General features: G+C 49.1%; 3 protein-coding genes across 5 annotated transcripts in view; 1 reads left to right on the top strand and 2 right to left on the bottom strand.

Moving 5' to 3' along the window:
• Positions 1–20,095, bottom strand: part of Septin1 (septin 1) — a 502,205-nt gene that overhangs the window by 26,974 nt on the left and 455,136 nt on the right. The gene's annotated exons all lie outside the window — the stretch shown is intronic.
• On the top strand, positions 236–11,611 carry Znf771 (zinc finger protein 771). 2 transcript variants are annotated; one of them, XM_052198385.1, is made up of 3 exons: positions 236–323; positions 700–849; positions 10,615–11,611. In XM_052198385.1, exons 2-3 carry the CDS (start codon positions 709–711, stop codon positions 11,425–11,427), a joined length of 954 nt encoding a protein of 317 aa, XP_052054345.1. In that variant the 5' UTR covers positions 236–323; positions 700–708; the 3' UTR covers positions 11,428–11,611. The 2 variants fall into 2 exon arrangements, with proteins under 2 accessions (XP_052054345.1, XP_052054334.1); XM_052198374.1 differs by having other exon boundaries at positions 687–849.
• Positions 13,923–16,340, bottom strand: Dctpp1 (dCTP pyrophosphatase 1). Its single transcript, XM_052198466.1, has 3 exons — positions 16,166–16,340; positions 15,165–15,275; positions 13,923–14,301 (listed from the first exon to the last, which is right to left on the bottom strand). The coding sequence occupies exons 1-3, from the start codon at positions 16,264–16,266 to the stop codon at positions 14,001–14,003; spliced, it is 513 nt and encodes a 170-aa protein (XP_052054426.1). The 5' UTR covers positions 16,267–16,340; the 3' UTR covers positions 13,923–14,000.

The following is a 20,095-nucleotide window of genomic DNA, read 5'->3' as shown; positions in this document are numbered from 1 at the left end:
GACGCGGGCACAGCAATCTCGGTAGGGCATCGAGACCCAGCAGCGGCGGAACCCGGCCGAGGGTGGTTGGAACTCGGCTGCAGGGCCTTGAAGGCCGGGCTAGGCATGTTCAGTTCTGAGTCCCGGCTCCCCCTCCCGGGGCGGTTAGGGACAGAAGCCCAGGCCTCCGGCCTCTCCCCTAGGGGCGGGGCCAGACGTGCGAGCCAATGAATGGCCGCCACTGGGGCCCCGCCCCTCCCCCGCCTCCGGAGCCGCGGCCTTCGCAGAGCACCCAACCGCCCCTCGCCCAGGCCCGGGGCCGCACGAGCACCGAACTCGGGCTGGTGAGTGCGCACTCCACCCCAGGGCCTCTGCTCTAGAGGGCCTCCAGCCCGTCCCCTAGCGCTCGGGTCGCCGACCCAGGCTCCCGGGAGTGACTCAGCGCGAGGAGGGTGGCAACTCGCGGGAGCTGGAGATTCGAACTGTTCAGGGCCCTGAATGTCGGGATGAGTGGGGTGAACGGGTGTCTTCCGAGCTGGGCCCTGGGCAGTGCCGGAGCGTGGGGCTGGGTTAGGGTGGATGGGAGAGGACTAGACTTGGAGCCTGGGCAGGGCGGGGGAAGCCACGGCTGCACCGCCTTGTCTGGGCCGGGGCCACAGTGGGGGTGGGGATGGGGGTGGGGGGCGGGTCCTGAGCCTCTGATCCAGCGCCCCGCCTCAGGACACCAAGATGCCTGGCGAACAGCAGGCAGAGGAGGAGGAGGAGGAAGAGATGCAAGAGGAGATGGTGCTGCTGGTGAAGGGTGAGGAGGAGGAGGGTGAGGAGAAGTATGAGGTGGTGAAACTCAAGATCCCTGTGGACAACAAGGAGGTACGTGTTACACCCTGATCCCACCCCCACCCTCGAACCTGTGTCAGGTTCAGCGTCCCTCCGACAGAAATCATAAACCCTGCCCCCCGCCTTTTCCTGGATCTCAGATCTAGAATAGAAAGTCAGAATTGGCCCATCCTTGTGCCCACTGCTCCCCGACTTGATTGGATAGACGTTTGGCCCACTGTGAGAGCCAGACGCCATTCTGAGTGCTGCTTGAGGCACGGTGCTGAGTGGTTTCAGTCTTTATGCAGTGTGATGTCTGTACACCCATGGTCCTGTATCCTGAGTCCAGACACAGCAGTAGCAAAGGCCAGAGGTGAGGAAGATGAGGTCAGGCAGCAGTAACAGCAGTTACCTCTTACACAGTTTATGGTGCACCAGATGCTATTCTAAGCACCACCAATCTGGTTTGTTGGTAGCACTGACTCTGAGAAGGCTGGTAACTGACCTAAGTGACTGGCTCTGCAGAGGGGAGCTACGGGACAGGAGTTCCTAATACTGCAGCACAGTTCCAGGCAGGTTGCTTGACAGATCATGCTTGGAATCTGGGTTTTCTTCTGAAGGTTTTCAGGACATCAGAATGACTTAGAGCCTGCCATCTGAGACCTGAACTATCACTAGTTGTTTTACTTCCCGGAGCTGCCAGGGACCCTGGACCCTGGACCCTGGGCTGTCCGTTTCTCAGTAGACATGAGTTCAGCTGGAGGCTCTCTGGCTGCCTTGGGTCTTAGGACACCCATACCCCAGGGGATAAATTCTAGTTCCCCCTAGCGGACTTGATGGGAAGAGAGACCTGCTCTGTAGGCCTCTGCCACTGTTAACTATGGAGTCCTATTCTTTCCAGCCTTCTTGGCTTATCATCTTCACTCAGCCTGACTTCCAGCCCCTGTGTACCCTTTGGTTTGAACACTAAGGACCAGAGCTATAGAGATTAAGATGGACTTCCATTCCCATCATCTCCCTACCAAGTTTTTCAGCCTTGTTAATTTTCCTTGCTGTACTAAGGATTGATCCAAGGCTTTACACATCTCTGTGCTGTGGCCAAGCCCTTTCCTACTGAGGTAGGGTCTCAACCAAGTTGCTGGGGCGGGGGTGGTATCTACAGTCCAGGCAGGCAGTCCTTTGACCTTGGCCTTCCTATTGACTGAGTGGGGTTTCAGGCCTGAGCAAAGCTACTTGGTTCCCTACCTTCTCAGTTTCCTCATTTGTAAAGGGAGGGCACAGCAGCACTTAGCTTTGGGAGATGTAAGGACTGAGTGAATATGTGAGTTAGAGCTATGTCTTGCACATAAGCAGTATGCGAATAGTTCCATCTTTTTTTGTTTGTTTGTTTTTGTTTTTTTGTTTTTTTGAATTTGGCTTTTTCCGAGACAGGGTTCCTCTGTGTAGTCCTGGCTGTCATGGAACTCACTCTGTAGACCAGGCTGGCCTCGAACTCAGAAATCCACCTGCCTCTGCCTCCCAGAGTGCTGGGATTACAGGTATGCGCCACCACCTTCCCGCTAGTTCCATGTTTTGTACGTGTGGGTGAGTGGTATGTGAATGTGTGTACCTGTGCATGGGCTGAAGCCAGGCAGGGACAGCAGGCGCCTGCTCCACTACTGTCCACCTCATTCCCTTGACGGGTCTCTCACTGGACCTGGAGCCAGGCTGGTAGCCTGCAAGTTCAATAGGTTTCCCCATGTCCTGCCACAGCATCAAGGCTACAAGGCACACCTACCTGGCTTTTGTCCTGGTTTGTTTGTTTTTCAAGACAGGGTTGCTCTCTATAGCCCTATTACTTGCCTTGTAGGCCAGGATGGCCAGAAATCCACCTTCCTCTGCCTCCTGGGTGGGGCTAAAGGTGTGTGCTGCTCCGACCGTTACATTGATTTGTTGTGTTCACGAGAGAGTGTGTGTGTGTGTGTGTGTAGGCAATGAAGTGGAGGTCAGAAGACAACTTCTAAGAGTCACTTCTCTCCTTCCACTGTGGGTTCCAGGGACAGAACTTGGTCTTCAGGACTACCTGACAAAGCCCTGCTACCCGCTGACTACTGACCCAACTTGCTGGCCTCCTGGCTCAATTTTATCAAAGGCTTTTTTAGGCTGATCTCAGGCATTGGATAGAGTGAAGGCCAACTACCTAGGCAGTGGAAAAAGAGTTCAGAAGAGGGCATTCAGCGTGGACCTAGAAGGCTTGTGTGGGAGGATGGGGAAGGAAGGACCAGAGCGAAGGCTCGCAGAAGGGAACGCCAGGTTTCGCTGGGGCCTGACTGTGAAGGGCTGTTAAGCTGTACAGGGTAGCAATTTGGGCATCTGTGTTCTATCTTGTGACATAGAAAGTCTTAAGCCAACTGATAAGAATGATTAGATTTTCTATTTAAAAGAACCCCTGGCAGGGGGGCTGGGGATGTGTCAGTCCATAGAGTTCTTGCCCAGCATGCAGAAACTCCTGATCTAGCACCACATAATCAGGCATGGTGGCATGTACTGTGGTCTCAGTACTAGGGAGGTGGAGGAAGGATGATCAGAAATCCAGGGTTATGCCAGGTGGTGGTGGCGCACGCCTGTAATCCCAGCACTCTGGGAGGCAGAGGCAGGTGGATTTATTTCTGAGTTCGAGGCCAGCCTGCTCTACAGAGTGAGTTCTAGGACATCCAGGACTACACAGAGAAACCCTGTCTCAAAAAAACAAAACAAAACAACAAAAAAAAGAAGTTCAGGGTTGGGGGCTGGAGAGATGGCTCAGTGATTAAGAGCACTGACTGCTCTTCCAGAGGTCCTGAGTTAAATTTCCAGCAACCACATGGTGGCTCACAACCATCTGTAAAAGGATCTGATGCCTTCTTCTGATGTGTCTGAAGACAACTACAGCGTACTCACATACATAAAATAAATAAATCTAAAAAAAAAGTTTAGGGCGAACCAGAGGGATGGCTCCAGACTTAAGAATCCTTGCTGCTCTTCCCGAAGACCCAGCACCCTCTGTTTAATTCCTAGTGCCCACATTATGGCTTACAATACCTGTAACTCCAGTTCTGAGATCTAATGCCCTCTTCTGGCATCCAGGGACATCAAGCATGCAGGCAAAACATTCATACACACCATGAATTGGTTTTTTTTTTTTTGTTTTTTTGTTTTTTGTTTTTTTTAAAGTTCCAAGTTATCCTCAGTAATTTAGTGGGTTTGAGGCCACCTTAGGCTACATGAAATCCTATCTCAAAAATAACAACAAAAAAATCCCTAACCAAGCAAAAAAAAAAAAAAAAAAAAAAACCAAAACAAAAATACCCCAACAACAACATTGGCTGCTAAGGTTAGTGGCCTGCTTTGAAGTAGCAGTAGCAGTGGGGGTGTTTGGACACTCCCACTGAAACAGCTGAAGCCGAGGGATTAAGAGAAGGTTTATCCTTATAGTCATCAAAGCTCCGTTGGGCTGGACTGTATAGCGTCAGGTAGCAAGCAAATCCTAGCTCTACCATTTACCAACTTGGCCTCAGTGTCTTCAGTAATAAGATCGCTGAGTGTGCTGTCATGGTGGTGCACATCTTTAATGCCAGCATTCAGGAGGCAGAGACAGGTCAGTCTCCATGAGTTCAAGGCCAGCCTGGTCTACATATCGAGTTTTAGGACAGCCAAGACTTCATAGAGAGTCCTTGTCTGAAACAGACACATCAGTCTGGTATCTGAGTAAATGGGTTAGGAGGATGGACCAGCTGGGGTCACAGACAGGCACAAGATAGTGCAAGGTTTGCTGTGTGGCTTCCCGTGGCTGTGTCTATGTACATGGTAATTATCTCACAAGTGCCTTCCTGCCAGCACTGTGGTGCGTGCCTGTAATCAATCCATCTCAGTTCCAGGGAGGCCAGGGCAGGAGGACTGCAAGTCCAGCCAGCATGATTTACAGAGCAAGTGCCTGCCTGGGACGTGACATCCGTGCCAGTAGACTGAGACTGTTACCTGCCAGCAGCAGCTGTTCTTTGTTAAGGATAGGTGTCAAAGGACTGTGGATGTAGCTCAGGGGTAAAGCTGACCTTGCTGTGGGTCAGTTCCCAGGACTGCAGGAAAACAGGCTTCAATGATGCTACACTTACACTCAAGAGTTTAGAGTAGTCTTTGTCTTCCGGTCAAACTCTGATCTGTCCGAGTTTTCAATTGTAGTTACTTGTGTGACTTTGAGTACCGGGTACAGTGGGTGCCATGGTGTGGGGTTACCATGGCACCATGGCAGCCAGGGGACGACTTTACAAAAAGTGGTTCTTTCCTTTCCTCCCCCCCCCCCCCCCCAGATAGGGTTTCTCTGTGTAGCCCTGGCTGTCCTGGAGCTCACTCTGTAGACCAGACTGGCCTCAAACTCAGAAATCCGCCTGCCTCTGCCTCCCAGAGTGCTGGGACTACCAGGCGTGCGCCACTAACGCCCTGCGGTTCTTTCCTTCTACCAGGGTGGGTCTTAGGGATTAGATTCAACTCATCAAGCTTAGCAACAAGTGCCCTCACCAGCCTGGTAACCACTTCATGCCCAGCTTCAGACACACCTGACCCTGAAACCAAACTGTGTGCCCACAAACTGGTGCTGTGCCCCTGCTCTCTCTGGTGTGGTTCATCTCACCTGCAGACTAGACTGGCTTCACTTCACACCTCGGATTTATCGAGATGGGGTCTCCTCCTTATGTATGGTGCTTCCACAGACTCTGAGCATTGTGATCCTCCTGCTTCCAGACTGTTAGCCTCGCAGGAGTGTGCTGTCACTACCCACCATAGGTGTGTGGACTTAATGTTACACATGCAGGCACATCATTGGGAACTAGATAAAGTGAAAGGTTTTGTTTCTGTAATGCCGGAGATTTAATTTAGGATCTTGTGCATACTACCGACCTATATCACCAGCATAAGATGAAGATTAAAACAAATCTTAAGGTTTATTTTTATTGCCAGGCAGTGATGGCACATGGCTTTAATCCCAGGCAGAGGCAGGTGGATCTTTGAGTTTGAGGCCATTGTCTATTGGAACATAGTAAGTCCCAGTCAGGGCTACACAGAAAAACCCTGTCTTGAAAACAACAATCATCAAAACCAAAACCAAAAAGATTTATTTTTATGTGGACAGGTGTTTTTCCTGCCTGTATGTGCAGTTCCCACAGAGGCCAGAAGAGGGCATTCGAACTCCTGTAATTGAAGTTTTAGATACTTGTGAACTATCACGTGGGTTCTAGGAACTCAATCTAGGTCCTGTGCTACAGTGGCCAGCACTCTTAACCACAGAGCAATCTCTTCAACAAGGAAGATTATGACACGGTAAATCTTTAGTGAGGCTTGAGATTCATGCTGTCCTTGAACCCTGTATAGCTGAAAAACTAGAATTCCTGATTCTCCTAGAGCTCACTAGGAGCTGACTAGTGGAGTCTGACCTTGAATTTCTGCCTTCTGCATCCACCTCCTGAGTCCTGGGATTATAGTTGGATGCCACCATGTCAGGGCTGGAGAGTAGACCTAGGGATTCCTGTGTGTTAAGTGACCACTCCACCAACTGAGCTACACCCCCAACCTGAGATTGTGCCCAGTGGCTCTATTGTGGCTAGTCCTTGAGCGAGGAGCTCGCTCTTGGGCCGTAGGCAGGGTTGTTTTACACTGTGTAGGAGAAGGTGAAGACTTGACAGAGGGTTTGGGATGGAGACAAGGTGCCATGTGACTTCACACTGTGCCTAGGAATGACAGGCTTGAGTTCAGTTCTTGGTTCTGCCATTTGTTAGCTGATTACCCAGACAGCCTTGGGTAATCAGTTGATGTCTGTGTCTTATTTCATTCGTATGATGGCGCTGGAGTACTTAAAGCACTGTGAATGTTTCATTTGCTTATTTTGAGGCAGGGTCTCCGTGTACAGCCCAGACTGGCCTCAAGCTCATGTCCTTTTGCCTCAGCTAGCTAAATGCTAGGATGTTGATCACCCCCAGCCTTACCCATGCCGGCCAGACTCGACCATTACCAGATTCTTCTCCAGGTGCCCCAGGCCGCTCCCGGGCTGGAGACAGTGAGGACGAGTAATGGGAAGGATTTCTTTCTCCTAAGTCAGAGAAAGAAGCCAGTGTGAGGAGAGGCCCCAGGCTGGGCAAGGACAACTCAGAAGGGTGCTGAGGAAGAGTTTAAAAGAAAGGTCATCTCCACTGTGGTGTTGTGTTGAACAGACTCAGCAATGTCACAACCGGGACAAAGGAGAAAGTGTGGCCTTGGAGTACTTCAGACTGGACTTCCCCACAGTATTTACTTTAAGGTGGAGGCTTTCTTGGAGAAAGACAGACTTTCTTTCTAGAGAGGAGTTTCTGTCCCCTCTGCTGTGAGATCAGGGCAGAGTGGCACCTTCTCATGCTTTGTCAGCTCAGTCTCCCTAAGCCTTGGTGTTTTCTGTTGTCTGGAGATAACCCTGTGATCCCTGTATTCAGCAGGTGGAAGTAGGAGGATTTCTAGTTCCAGGCTCTCCTGGGCTATACAACAAGGCAAGGAACTATGAAAACAAAACAAAACAAAAACAAAATAACCCTGCATAGTGGAACACACTTATAATCCAGCAGTCAGGAGGCAGAGGCTGGATTGTCTATGAGGCTAACCTGAGCTACATATTAAGATACTGTCCCACCTGACTGAGGGTGTGAGGAAGATTTACTGTGATAGCATATATAAAGCAATACCATCAAAGCCCGACATGAGGATCTTCGTTACAGAAGCTCCTTTCATGGAGGACATTTCAAGACATATACACACTGCCATAGATTCCTGAAACCTTGAATGGGTTTAATCATGTATGCTTGTGTGTGTGTGTATACATACGTACATACATACATACATACATACATACACACACACACACATACATATTTTAATTAGGTTGTTGTTGAGACAGGTTCTTGCTAATTCTCCAAAATGGTTGAGACCTCGTGATCCTCCTGAGAGGCCTGCTGCTGTCATGTATAACCTGTGTTTTTCCCTTTAGGTATATACCTATAATTTAATTTCTAAACTAGACACAGTAAGAGTTTAATAAAATAGAACCATGACAATATGCTATAATAAAAGTTGTTTTAAACTTACAAATTGTTTATTTCTGGAATTTTCCATTTAATATCTTCAGACCATGACAGCTGGCAGCTGAAATGGGAAAATCAAGCCACAGTTAAGGGAAGACTATTGTTATTAAAACCAGAGTTCTCTTGGCTGATTGCTAGTTTCCCAAATTGTCTAATCTTCTAGTTCAAAGCCACTTTCTTTTTTGATTTTTTTGTTTTGAAATAGGGCCTTACTATGCAACCCTGGCTGGCCTAGAACGCTATGTAGACAAGGTTGTTCTTAAATCCATTAGAGTTGTGCCTACCTCCGCCTGCTGAGTGCAGAGATTAATGTTATGTTCCATTCTACTTGGCCCCAGAGCCAGTTTCTATGACAAAGGACTGATGGCCTTCAAGGTGCTCTACTACAGCGTCTGCAAGGGAAGGTCCTGCTCTTTGTCACTTATGTTTTTTTATGGTGTTTCCTCTGTAGAAGAAGGGTGTTGGACTGAATACAAGGCAGAGTGTATCTTGTTCTGTGTGTCAGGTGATTCTTTGGTCAGGAATTAATGGGTTTTTTGTTTGTTTGTTTTGTGTGTGTGTGTTTATTTTTAAAAGCAGGGTATTTGTAATCCTGACTGTTCTGAAATTTCCTGTGTAAAGCAGGCTAGGGTTGAACTCACAGAAATCCTTCTGCCTCTGCCTCCCAAGTGCTAGGATTGATTAAAGATGTGCACCACCAAGCCCAGAATGAATTAATGTTCTTAACTGCTTGGTTCACAGCACAAGTCAGTTTTTCTAGGGGCTCACTCCACTGCCCCTTCCCCCGTCTCTCTCCGTCCCCCTCCACATCAAGAGGGAAACTACACCTCATTCACAACCTTCCTCCTTGGATAGAAAGTTGTGCCATGCTCTCAGCTGTCTAGACCTGGTGTTGTCCCTTTCATTAGAAGAGGGTAAAGTGCCTTCAATACTCTTCACTCTTTAGTTCAAACTGTTTCCCCTTCCCCTGCCTCTCACACAGCATTCTCTCCTTTTCCTGAGTTTAACTCTAGAAGTCAGACTGACTCATTCCAGGCTGCAGAACTTCAGGACTCAGCAACATTTGGCTTCTTCTGCACAGCTTAAGAAAGTGCTTGCTTGAAAACTCTGAAGAGTTTGAGCCAGGCCAAGCTGTCCCTGTCCCGGCTTCTGCCCACATTTGCCAAATGGCTGCTCCAGTTTCCTTCTGCAATTCCCTGGGAGAACTCTTCATTCTCTAGGCATTTATAGGCTAACAAACCTCTCATGGCCAGCCCTGGCTCCTTCCTGAGCTCCCTACAGCCCCAAGCAGATCTCCTCTTCTCCTCTTTTTTTTTTTTTTTAAAGATTTATTTATCATGTATGAATACAGCTTTCTGCCTCCATGTACACACCTGCATGCCAGAAGAGGGCACCAGATGGCATCACAGATGGCACAACCACTATATGGTTGCTTAGAATTGAACTCAGGCCCTCTCTCTTGAAGGGCAGTGCTCTTAACCTCTGAGCCATCTCTCCAGCCTCAGATCTTTCCTGGTTCCCTCCTGTACATAGCAACTCCCATCTGTGCAGTTTCTGAACCTTAGTCACGTGGGGCCAGGCATGGTGTCCCACACCTTTAATCCGAGGAGGAGAGGCAGAAGCAAACAGGCCTGACTAACCCATAGTCATTTTGAGTCTTCATACCTCAAAGCCAGTCTGTTGCCGTCTCTCATCTCAACCTGTGAGGTGGAGAGAAACCAACGTCTCACTGGCTCCACTTTCTACTTGCTTCCTGGGCTTAGGCCAACGGCTCTTCTATCAGAAGAGTGCAGTAGCTTCCTCACTAGGCTCCTGGTTCTGTCTTTTCTTCTTCATTTGAGTTCCCAAAGAGCCTTCTAAAAAGTGTGACTGTCTCTTTCCTGATCAAAATTCTCAGAAATCCCTCATAGTGATTCTCCATCTCATTTACACTAACGGCCTAAGTTCTCCTTCCCAGGTCCTTGAATAAGAAACCCTTGTTTCCTTCCTCCTGATAACTCACTCTATCACAACAAAGTGTCTTCCCAACCCTAAGTAGAGCTGCAGCATTCCAGCAATTAAGCCATTGCTCTTGTAGGTAGGATTGGTCTTCCAGGGCTCAGTCCTCACAGGGCTGAGGCAATTAATAGGCAAGCTGTCACTGCTACATTACCAGCACTTGGGTTTTGAAACAGGGTCTCTGTATGTAGCCCAGGCTGGCCTGGATTTCTTGATCCTCCTGTCTCACCTCTACAATGTCAGTATTACAGACACCTGGCACTTTTTTTTTTCTTTTTTCTTTTTTGGTTTTTTCGAGACAGGGTTTCTCTGTATAGCCCTGGCTGTCCTGGAACTCACTCTGTAGACCAGGCTGGCCTCGAACTCAGAAATCCTCCTGCCTCTGCCTCCCAGTGTGCTGGGATTACAGGCGTGCGCCACCACCGCCCGGCCACCTGGCACTTTTTATCTAATGCCAAATCTCTGGTGTCTCTCCCTCTCTCACTCTAACCTAGAACGTGCCCAATAAATTTTGTGAATTAATACAGGTACTATAATGTCACCTGGCATTGTGATGTATTAAGTCATGTAAGGCGCACCATCATGGAGGCAGGCACAGTTCCCTGTTTTACAGATGGAGGAACTGAGGCGAAGAGTTTGCAGTGTTCGGGAGACCGAGGTTTTCGCTGGGGCCTCTTAAGGTGACCTGTCCTCCCTTTCCCTGCAGGTTGCCAGCCAGATGCCAGCGCCGTCGGCCGACCCTGCGCGTCCCCACGCGTGCCCAGACTGCGGCCGTGCCTTTGCGCGCCGCTCCACACTAGCCAAACATGCGCGCACACACACGGGCGAGCGTCCCTTTGCGTGCACTGAATGCGGCCGGTGCTTCTCGCAGAAGTCGGCGCTGACAAAGCACAGTCGCACGCATACAGGCGAGCGACCCTACCAGTGTCCGGAATGTGACAAGCGTTTCTCCGCCGCCTCGAACCTGAGGCAGCACCGGCGGCGTCACACGGGCGAGAAGCCGTACGCATGCGCACACTGCGGGCGGCGCTTTGCGCAGAGCTCCAATTACGCGCAGCATCTGCGCGTGCACACGGGCGAGAAGCCTTACGCGTGCCCGGACTGCGGACGAGCCTTCGGCGGAAGTTCGTGCCTGGCGCGCCACCGACGCACGCACACGGGCGAGCGCCCGTACGCATGCGCCGACTGCGGCACGCGCTTCGCTCAGAGCTCGGCGCTGGCCAAGCACCGGCGCGTGCACACGGGCGAGAAGCCGCACCGCTGCGCCGTGTGCGGCCGGCGCTTCGGCCACCGTTCCAACCTGGCGGAGCATGCGCGCACGCATACGGGCGAGCGGCCCTACCCGTGCACGGAGTGCGGCCGGCGCTTCCGCCTCAGCTCACATTTCATCCGCCATCGTCGCACGCACATGCGGCGCCGCCTCTACATCTGCGCGGGCTGCGGCCGAGACTTCAAGCTACCCGCCAGTGCCACAGCCGCCACGCCCACCGAGCGCTGCCCGGAGTGCGAGGGCAGCTGAGCCACGGCGGGGCAGCGAGGGCACTTGGGACTTGCACCTGAATTGTTCCTTCCAAGCCTGCACCTGGGTCGGGGTGCTCTGGGACTGGGAGATAGGGAATGCCCTACCGGGGACCCTAGAACCATGCCTCGTCCCTAACTACATTCCCTTGGCCCTTCTGAGTGAATAAAGTATTCTATCCTCACCTCACGACGCCTGTAAGTGAGGTGGGAGGGAAGGGGAACATTAGGTATGGAACCAAATGGGGCTATAAAATAGCCCGGGGTTGGGAGACACACCTGGCTGGCTATGCCTCAATCTCAGTTCTGATAAGAGCCATAAACAGGACATGTTCTTCACTAGATGATTGTGTTTTGCAGTCTTTGAGGGTCGGTATGGCAAAGAGAAATGGAGCTATGTAAATAGGTTTTTTTTTTTTTTTTTTTTTTTTTTGGTTTTTTCGAGACAAGGTTTCTCTGTGTAGCCCTGGCTGTCCTGGAACTCCCTTTATAGACCAGGCTGGCCTCGAACTCAGAAATCTGCCTGCCTCTGCCTCCCAAGTAATGGGATCACAGGCGTGCACCACCACCGTCCAGCAATAGATTTTTTAAAGTACTCTTCCCCCCAACTCCCACTTAACCCTAAGCTGGTACTCACTATATACACCAGGCTTGAACTTTTGGGGATCCTCTTTCTGAATCCTGAGGTTACAGACATGCACCACCGTAGCTAGCTCCAGACCTCATTTTATCTCCACTTTTGCAGACAGCTAGTGAATGGTACAGTAGAAACTGCCATTTGTCAAGGAAACTGAGCCCAGAATTTAAAAAAAAAAAAAAAAACCCAAAACACTTCCAGAGGATCTAGGCTCCATCCATAACTCCAGTTCTAGGAGGCTGAAAGCCCTGACTTCTGACATGGCACACACACTGGCAAAACATACACATAAAAATTAGTTTTGGTTTGTAGCCCACGCTGTCCCCAAACTTAGTCCTTCTGTCTCAGTCTCCTTAATGCTGGGGTTACAGGTATACAATGCAACACCACCCCCCAAAAGAGATTTAAAAGTTATTGGGGGGGGGGAGGTCGGTGAGTGATGGTATGTGTGTATGTGTGGAGGGTAGAGACAGAGGGCAACTTGCAGGAATTGGTTTTCTCCCTCTACCTGTGGATCTCTGGAATAGCTTGGGTCATTGTTTTTTTTTTTTTTTAAAGATTTCTTTATTATATGTAAGTACACTGTAGCTGTCTTCAAACACACCAGAAGAGGGGGTCAGATCTTTATTACAGATGGTTGTGAGCCACCATGTGGTTGCTGGGATTTGAACTCAGGACCTTCGGAAGAGCAATCAGTGCTCTTAACCACAGAGCCATCTCTCCAGCCCCAGGTCATTGGTCTTGATGGCAAGTACTTTACTTGAGGAGCCATCTTGTAAGCCTGGAAGTACTATTTCTCTTTTTAAAGTGTGGATTTGTGCATACTTGAATGCAGGTGCCAATCAAATCAAGAAGATGGAGTAAGATTTGGAGCCAGCGCTTGCATTTGCAAGCTGCATGATGTGGACACTGGCAACAGTCCTCTGAGGGAGCACCAGGCTACGTGGAGTGGTGCATGCCTGTAATCTCGGCACTTGGGTGGCAGAGGCAGATGGATCTCTGTGAGTCCAAGGCCAGCCCGGTCTACATAGCAAGTTCCAGGTTAGTCAATAATACATAGAGACCTTGTCTCAACAAAAGATAATAAATAAATAAATAAAAAATAAAATAAAAAAGGCAGCAAGTACACAAAGGCATTTAACTGCTGAGCAATCTCTCCAGCTCCACGGTACAGATTTGATTAAATACAGGGACAAAGGAGGGAGTAAAATTAAATGTTAAAATATTCAGTGGGGTGGGAATGTAAAACTAAGCCTTAAAAAAAAAAAGATTAATTTTGTGTATTAATTCTCTACTGCGTTTACATCTGTGTGCCAGAAAGGGCATCAGATCCCACTACAGATGGTTGTGAGCCACCATGCAGGTGCTGGGATTTGAACTCAAGATCTCTGGAAGCGCAAGCAGCTAATGGTCTTAACCACTGAGCCATCTCTCCAGCCTCAAACTAAGCCATTTTTAATCGGATGAATTCTTTTACCTGGGAAGGCATGAGGGTCATTAGAGGAGGAGGCACCCAATCAGCACATGGCTACCCCTGGTTTCTTTGCAGTACCTCACTTTTTGGGAGGCAGTCTTAGGTGTCTCAGGGACATCATGTACTCTCACAACTGACAAACTTGGTACATTTGGCACCACCTAGCTGTAAGGAAGAACAGGAGTTGGCCAGGTAAGGGGGGGCATCTTTAAAAGTGGGCCAAGGAAAGGAGCTGTATTCTGCACTCACCAAAGACTCGAGGCCCGTATTTACTGCCTGCCCTCTCCTGCAGGCAAAACAGCAACTGTTAGTTACACTGGACAGAACCCTGCTTCTCTGCAGAGTTTGAGATATTCGGTCTAGCTATTCAAGAAAAATCCAGATGTTGTTGCCTTAAGTTATTTTATTTCGAGAGCAAACACTCGGGCCCAGACCTATGATTTACTAAGACCAGACCATGTTTCTAGGCAGAAGCCTGGTTCCTCAGCTCAGAGGCAGGGTCCCCAGCCCCCACAGCCTGGGTTTCAGAGATGGCCCCACGGGGCAAGTCTGTGTACTTGCAAGAAGAACCTCGGGACAGGTGGACTGGGTAACGTTGGCGGTTGGTGTTCATTTTGGAGATTACTGCTTGAGGTAAATCCACATGACAGCGAGCTGCTAATGCCACCAGGTAGATGAGGACATCACTAAGCTCCTCTTGAAGGGCTGCTCTCTCCTTCGGAGGCCATGCTTGAGGACCAGGCTCTGCATCCGGCTTCCACTGGCTGGAAAGAGAACAGGAGAGACGCTTGACTTGATTTTCCTTGTCATGGTTCCAGGTCACTTAAGATTGTATTATCTGTCTGCTTCCACGAGGAATGGAGGAGGCCCCATCATTTGGTTCCAGATGACCTAGCTCACAACTGCTGCTAATTCATCTGTAAAAAAAGGAATGGCCTGCCCTCTCCAGAATTTAACCTGCCCTTTCTTGCCTCATCATTTTTTAAAAAAGAGATTTATTCTGCAGATATATGTAAGCGCCTGTTTGCATGTGTACTATGCAGGAGCCTTCACGGCCAGAGAGAGTGTCAGATCCCCTGAAACTGGAGTTATGGGAGGTTGTAAGCTGACACAGGGGTGCTGGGAACTGAACCCAGGCACTGCCTCTGTAAAGAAAGGCCCCTGTCTGGCAGACCACCTTTTAACATTCCTTATCTCAGCCCGACAGAGAGGTGAAATGCTGGAGACAACTGTCCCCCCATCACACTTTTTTTCCTTTGAGACAAAGTTTCTCTGTGTACCCCTGGCTGCCCTGAAATTTATGCTGCAGAGCAGGCTGGCCTCAAAGTATGCACCCGCCTGCCTCCTGCATACTGGGACTAAAGCCCAGCACCACCACAGCCCTGCTGACAACTCTTCTTCTTAGACCTCGGTCTGCCTCACTGCCTCTACACTCCACTCTCCCTGGAAAATCTTCCCAGTGCCCGACAGGGCTGGGACTCACCTGTCATCTTCTGTATCCCCAGCAGTACAGAATACAGCAGTAAGGAAAAAAAGAAAAGAAAACCAACCACAGTTTTTGAGGCTCAAATACACTCTCTCCCCACCCCCAAAACAGCCTCTTCCAGGAAGCCTCCCACCTACTCACAAGAGTTCTGCCAGCTCGCCCACTTCTCCCACCAAGGCTAGCAGCAGGTTCCGAGGCTGGTGGAACTGCTCCCAGTCCCGCTCAGCAGCAAACTCCGCATGGAGGCGTCGGCTGGAATAAAGTGAATGGTGGAGGGTCAAGTCTCAGGGTTAAGGATGCAGTACCCAGCATGCATCTAGGAGCGTGGGAATAGGAATCCTACAGTCAAATGTCTTGGATGTCCGTAAGTTACTACCTTTTAACAAGACTTTCTTCTTAATGATTATTTATTTATTTACTTTTTACTTATTTTATGTATGTGAGTACACTGTCACTCTTCTCAGACACACCAGAAGAATGCATCAGATCCCATTACAGATGGATGTGAGACACCATGTGGTTGCTGGGAATTGAACTCAGGACCTCTGAAAGAGCAGTCAGTGCTCTTAACCACTAAGCCTTCTCTCCAGCTCTAACAAGACTTTCTTATCGTCAGGAAATGAACCTGCCCCAGTACAGATTTTAACCTCAAGCCAAATTTAGCAACACCCTTATTATTCCATTTTCCTACTGCTACTTCTTCTGGTACTCCACCTTAGCGTCCCTATCTCCTCACACCTAGGTCTAGCTAAATCACAGGATGCAGTTTTGAGACACTGCCCACTGGGGCCTTCCTTGACATTCTGCAAGGAAAAAAAAAAAAAAAAAAAAAAAACCTTTCTACCTCAGCTTCCCCGGTCCAACTACCCATCACTCCTGGAGTGCAGAGGTACTATCAGACCTCTGTTATCTCTCCAAGGTTGTATTAAAGGTTGGTACTTACATGCCCAGGGGGCGTCACCCAACTTCCCCGGCCTCAGGTGTGCACTGTGCACACAAGGTTTAGCTAGGCTCTCCAGCGGTCAGCCAGGAGGGCCCGGAAGGACTCCGGCATGTTGTTCTTGCGGACCACGTGGAGGGACCCTCCTCATTACAACAAAAAGGTTAATTTCTCCACCTGAGGGCAGACAAGGACTGCTTACATGTCCTCAAGCGTGGGCTCCGGGCTGAATCTGAACGGGCCGGCAGCAGCAGCATCTTCTTGACCCACATTACCGCGCTCACCGTCACCAGCGGTGGACATTCTGCCCACCAGTCCCGCCGCGCGGGAGCAAACCCCGCGCCAAGCTCGCCTTCAGGGTTCCGACCAATCACGGTTCCTCAGTGCATCCCCGGGGCGGAGCCGGAGGAGGATCCAATCATATACATGGATTTTTTTTTTTTTTGCTACGGCCCGCCCCTTCTCCGGCCTGGACCAACCTGAAGGGAGTTTCAAGTGTATTTGCTCCGTCAGTGCCCTCGAGTTCTTCCGTTCAGGCGAAACTTCTTAAAGGGAAAGGTACGAATTCATGGAAAAGAGCCTAATGCGACGTTGCTTGCTTAATGGGCACCAGATGGCGCCAAAGTGAAATGGTAAGCGCGGAGGAGTCGGGTCCACTGGGAGCAAAAACCCTACAAGGACCCAGCGTGTGTCATTTCACGTAGACAATCTTCACACAATTTGAAAGAGGCTGATGAGAAAAAATGCAGACTTCCAGAAGAGGACGCAGGCTTTGTAACCCATTTCTGCGTCCTACCCCAGTGGATTCCAATGATTGGAAGTAATCCTACAGGGAGAGGAAGGCATTCCTCCTCTTTATATATGTATAGAATATATGACACTGAGATTTGTGGCAGGTAGTTGGGAATGGACTCTGCCTCGTGGATCACTATCATAGTCTTACACAAAGCACAAGAGGACACCAAACACGTTTACATTGGCTAGGTTTTGAAGCCTTTTAAAGACTAATTTGTTTTATTCTCTCTCTTATCCTCTCTCTCTTCCCGCGTATTTGCATGTATGTCATTGGACCACACGTGTACCGGGTGCCAGAAGAAGATGTCGGATCCCCTGCAACTGAAGTTATAGACAGCTGTAAAATGCCAGTGGGAACTGGGACCAGAACCGAGGTCCTCTGCAAGAGCAACAAGTGCTCTTATCCTTGGAGCCATCTTTCCAGACACGGAAGATTTTTCTTTCTCCTTACGATCTACAAAGAAGCCGGGCGGTGGTAGCACACGCCTGTAATCCCAGCACTCTGGGAGGCAGAGGCAGGCAGATTTCTGAATTCGAGGCCAGCCTGGTCTACAGAGTGAGTTCCAGGACAGCCAGGACGATACAGAGAAACTCTGTCTCGGAAAAAAACAAATTAAAAAAAAAAATCTATAAAGAAAATGATGTGTCCAGGTATGTGCATTGGGTGTGTGTGCATGAGTGCAGTTGTTGGCAAAGGTCAGATATGCCAAATTCCCGGGAGCTAGAGTTATCAGTGGTTCTGAGGTACCAAACCTTGATCCCTCTGCAAGAGGATCAACGTTGTGATAGGGTTTCACTCCCTTTCCCATTTCTAAAGGTTCCAGAATCGAACCCAGAGCCTTGACCTTCTTAGGCAAGTTCTGCACCCAGTCCACGGAGCAACCCTATCTCTTCAGATTTTCCAATCTGAAAAATCCCAGTCAGTCATTTGATCATGACAGGAATGGGGTTACCCAAGAAGAGGGGTTGTTCTGTTGGTTCAGTTGGTTTGAGTTTTTGAGGCAGGCTATCACCTTATAACCCTGGAACTCACTATGTAGCTCAGGGTACTGTCAAACTCATGCCAATCCCCCTGCATCACCTTCTAAACACTGAAATTATAGGCATGAGGCACGGCGAGAGCTCTTTATGTACAGAGGACTGTTTGTTATTACATCAGTTATAGTCACTCTTTCTGTTCTCCACTTTAGAAAGGGCTTGCAGTTTTATAGAAATGAAAGAAAAAGAAAGTAGAAGAAAGAGTCAGATTTTAGACACTAGGACCGGAGAAGAGAATGGGTGTAGCTTAGTGGTAGAGGTTTGCATGCAAGGGAACCTTGGGTCAAATGCTAGCACCAAATTCATAAGTAAAACCCAAAGGTGTAGTGATTTCCTGTTAGGTGCAGATAAGTGCCTCTGGCAACCTAGTGCGTTTATCTAGAGAGGCAGAAATGTGAAGACTATCACAGTTTTATTTGTGATAGTGAGAAAAGTGAGGGCAGTTCAGAGGCTCTGGGAGGAGGCGTGGGTGTGTTGAGGCCTGCTTACACAATGGGCCTTGTCAGCACTTCACAGAGAGCACCTGCAGCAGATACAATTCTGAACTGGTTTAAACCAAGCAAGGGAATCTGAAGCAGGTGTGGTGCACACTTGTAATCCTTATCACCTGGGAGGCTGAGACAGGAGGATCAAAAGTTCACGGAGAGCCTCAACTACACTGAGAAAATTTAAGGCCAGCCTGGGCTTTTTGAGACCCTGTCTCAGCAACACAAAACAAAAAAAGGAGAACACTTTAGTAAGTAAATCCAATTTGTTATAAGGGCACAAGAAGGACTCCTGGGTAAAGATGAGCCTGGGGAATGGAGTGGATAGGGCAGCCGGATTCAGCAGTCCATGTATCTAACCAGAGCAGCCTTTCGGAGGAGGTAATATTATATCGGTCATCCCTGCTCTACAGAGAAGGAAACTGAGAAGTTAAGGCACGTCAACAGTAAGTTAGCAGTGCCGGACTTCACATTCCCGCAGTTTGGTTTTGATGGCTTTGTCATTAGTACCTACGCATGGTGGTGGAGGGCCTGCTTAGGCCCTGGACTGGATCCTCCACACTGCCTCACAACCAAAACCAAAACCACTGTGAAAAGATTGGTGCTGGGCATGGTGGGCCCACCTTCAGTCCCAGCACTTCAGAGGTAGAGGCAGGTAGTATTTTTTTAATTTGAGGCCAGCCTGGTCTAAATAGTAAGCTCAGACTAGCTACGTAATAACTTGTCTAAAAAAGAAAGGTCGGGGCTGGAGAGATGGCTCAGCTGTTAAAAGCATTGACTGCTCTTCCAGAGGTCCTGAGTTCAATTCCCAACAACTGCATGGTGGCCTTCAAACATCTGTAATGGGGTTTGATACCCTTTTATGTTGTCTGAAGACAACAACAGTGTACTCATACACATATTAAGAAAAACAGAAAAGAAAAGAAAGGTGATTGGTTAGTCGGGTTAGCAGGGTGTGATGACTGCAACAGGCCCCCAGACCTTAGCACAGCTGACGCCATGACGCCATCATTCAGGCTGAAGAGCCTGACAACTAGACAGTGCCACCTGCCAACACTGACACCGAAGGCCTACTCTGCTGGCAAAGTCCGCAGTGGTGGGAAAGTCTCTACATGCACTAACCTTTCTCTTTGGCTTCTGTAGTTCTGCTGCTAGCTAACTGTTCTTGTTAACTGAAGTATGTCAGCTCAGGACATGTTTTCTGGTGCTTAAAAGCTCACCGAGAAAGGCTCAGGGCTACACTGGGATCCTGACCACCCAGGGTAGTTGCTGGCCAACTAATGAAGACTTTGTATTGGCTTAAACTGATATCTGAGCAGTCTTCCCTGGTGGATGGATACCCCACAACAGTGAGATACACGTGTAATCTCAGCACTGCAGAGAAAGTTTGTGGCCAGCCTAGGCTATAAAGTGAGATATATTTTTTTGTGGGGGTAGAGTAGGGGACTGGTTTCAAGACAGGGTTTCTCTGTGTAATATCCCTGACTGTTCTGAAACTCACTCTGTAAACCTGGGTGGCCTCAAAATCAGAGATTTGCTTGCTGGGATTAAAAGTGTGCACTGTGACTGCCCAGCTGTGAGATCTTGTCTTAAATAAAAAAGCCCAGGATGTTTCCACTATATTGAGTGCTGTAAGGGTGAGTAGGCCTTGAGCGCATAGTGAAGACTATAAGCTGCAGAGCTGCACAGCGCCTTGATGTAGCGTTTAGGTTCTGGAAGGTAGTAAAAGCCTTTCTTAGGCAAGCTGCTTTTAATAGTGCTTTCCATCTTTCTTTCTTTCTTTTTTTTTCTTTCTTTTTTGTTTGTTTTTTTTT

This window comes from Apodemus sylvaticus, chromosome 1, assembly GCF_947179515.1.
Source record: "Apodemus sylvaticus chromosome 1, mApoSyl1.1, whole genome shotgun sequence".
Classification (NCBI taxonomy): domain Eukaryota; kingdom Metazoa; phylum Chordata; class Mammalia; order Rodentia; family Muridae; genus Apodemus; species Apodemus sylvaticus.
This window is presented reverse-complemented; position numbering and strand designations above follow the sequence as displayed.

What these genes read in the sequence shown, in the direction of transcription:
- Znf771 (XM_052198385.1), top strand. Translation starts at nt 709, where the DNA reads ATGCCTGGCGAACAGCAGGCAGAGGAGGAGGAGGAGGAAGAGATGCAA. An exon ending in TCCCTGTGGACAACAAGGAG is followed by an intron (nt 850 to 10,614) that starts GTACGTGTTACA and finishes CTTTCCCTGCAG; the next exon opens with GTTGCCAGCCAGATGCCAGC.
- Dctpp1 (XM_052198466.1), bottom strand. Translation starts at nt 16,266, where the DNA reads ATGTCCACCGCTGGTGACGGTGAGCGCGGTAATGTGGGTCAAGAAGAT. An exon ending in GAGCCCACGCTTGAGGACAT is followed by an intron (nt 15,276 to 16,165) that starts GTAAGCAGTCCT and finishes ACTTTATTCCAG; the next exon opens with CCGACGCCTCCATGCGGAGT. An exon ending in GGCGAGCTGGCAGAACTCTT is followed by an intron (nt 14,302 to 15,164) that starts GTGAGTAGGTGG and finishes TTCTCTTTCCAG; the next exon opens with CCAGTGGAAGCCGGATGCAG.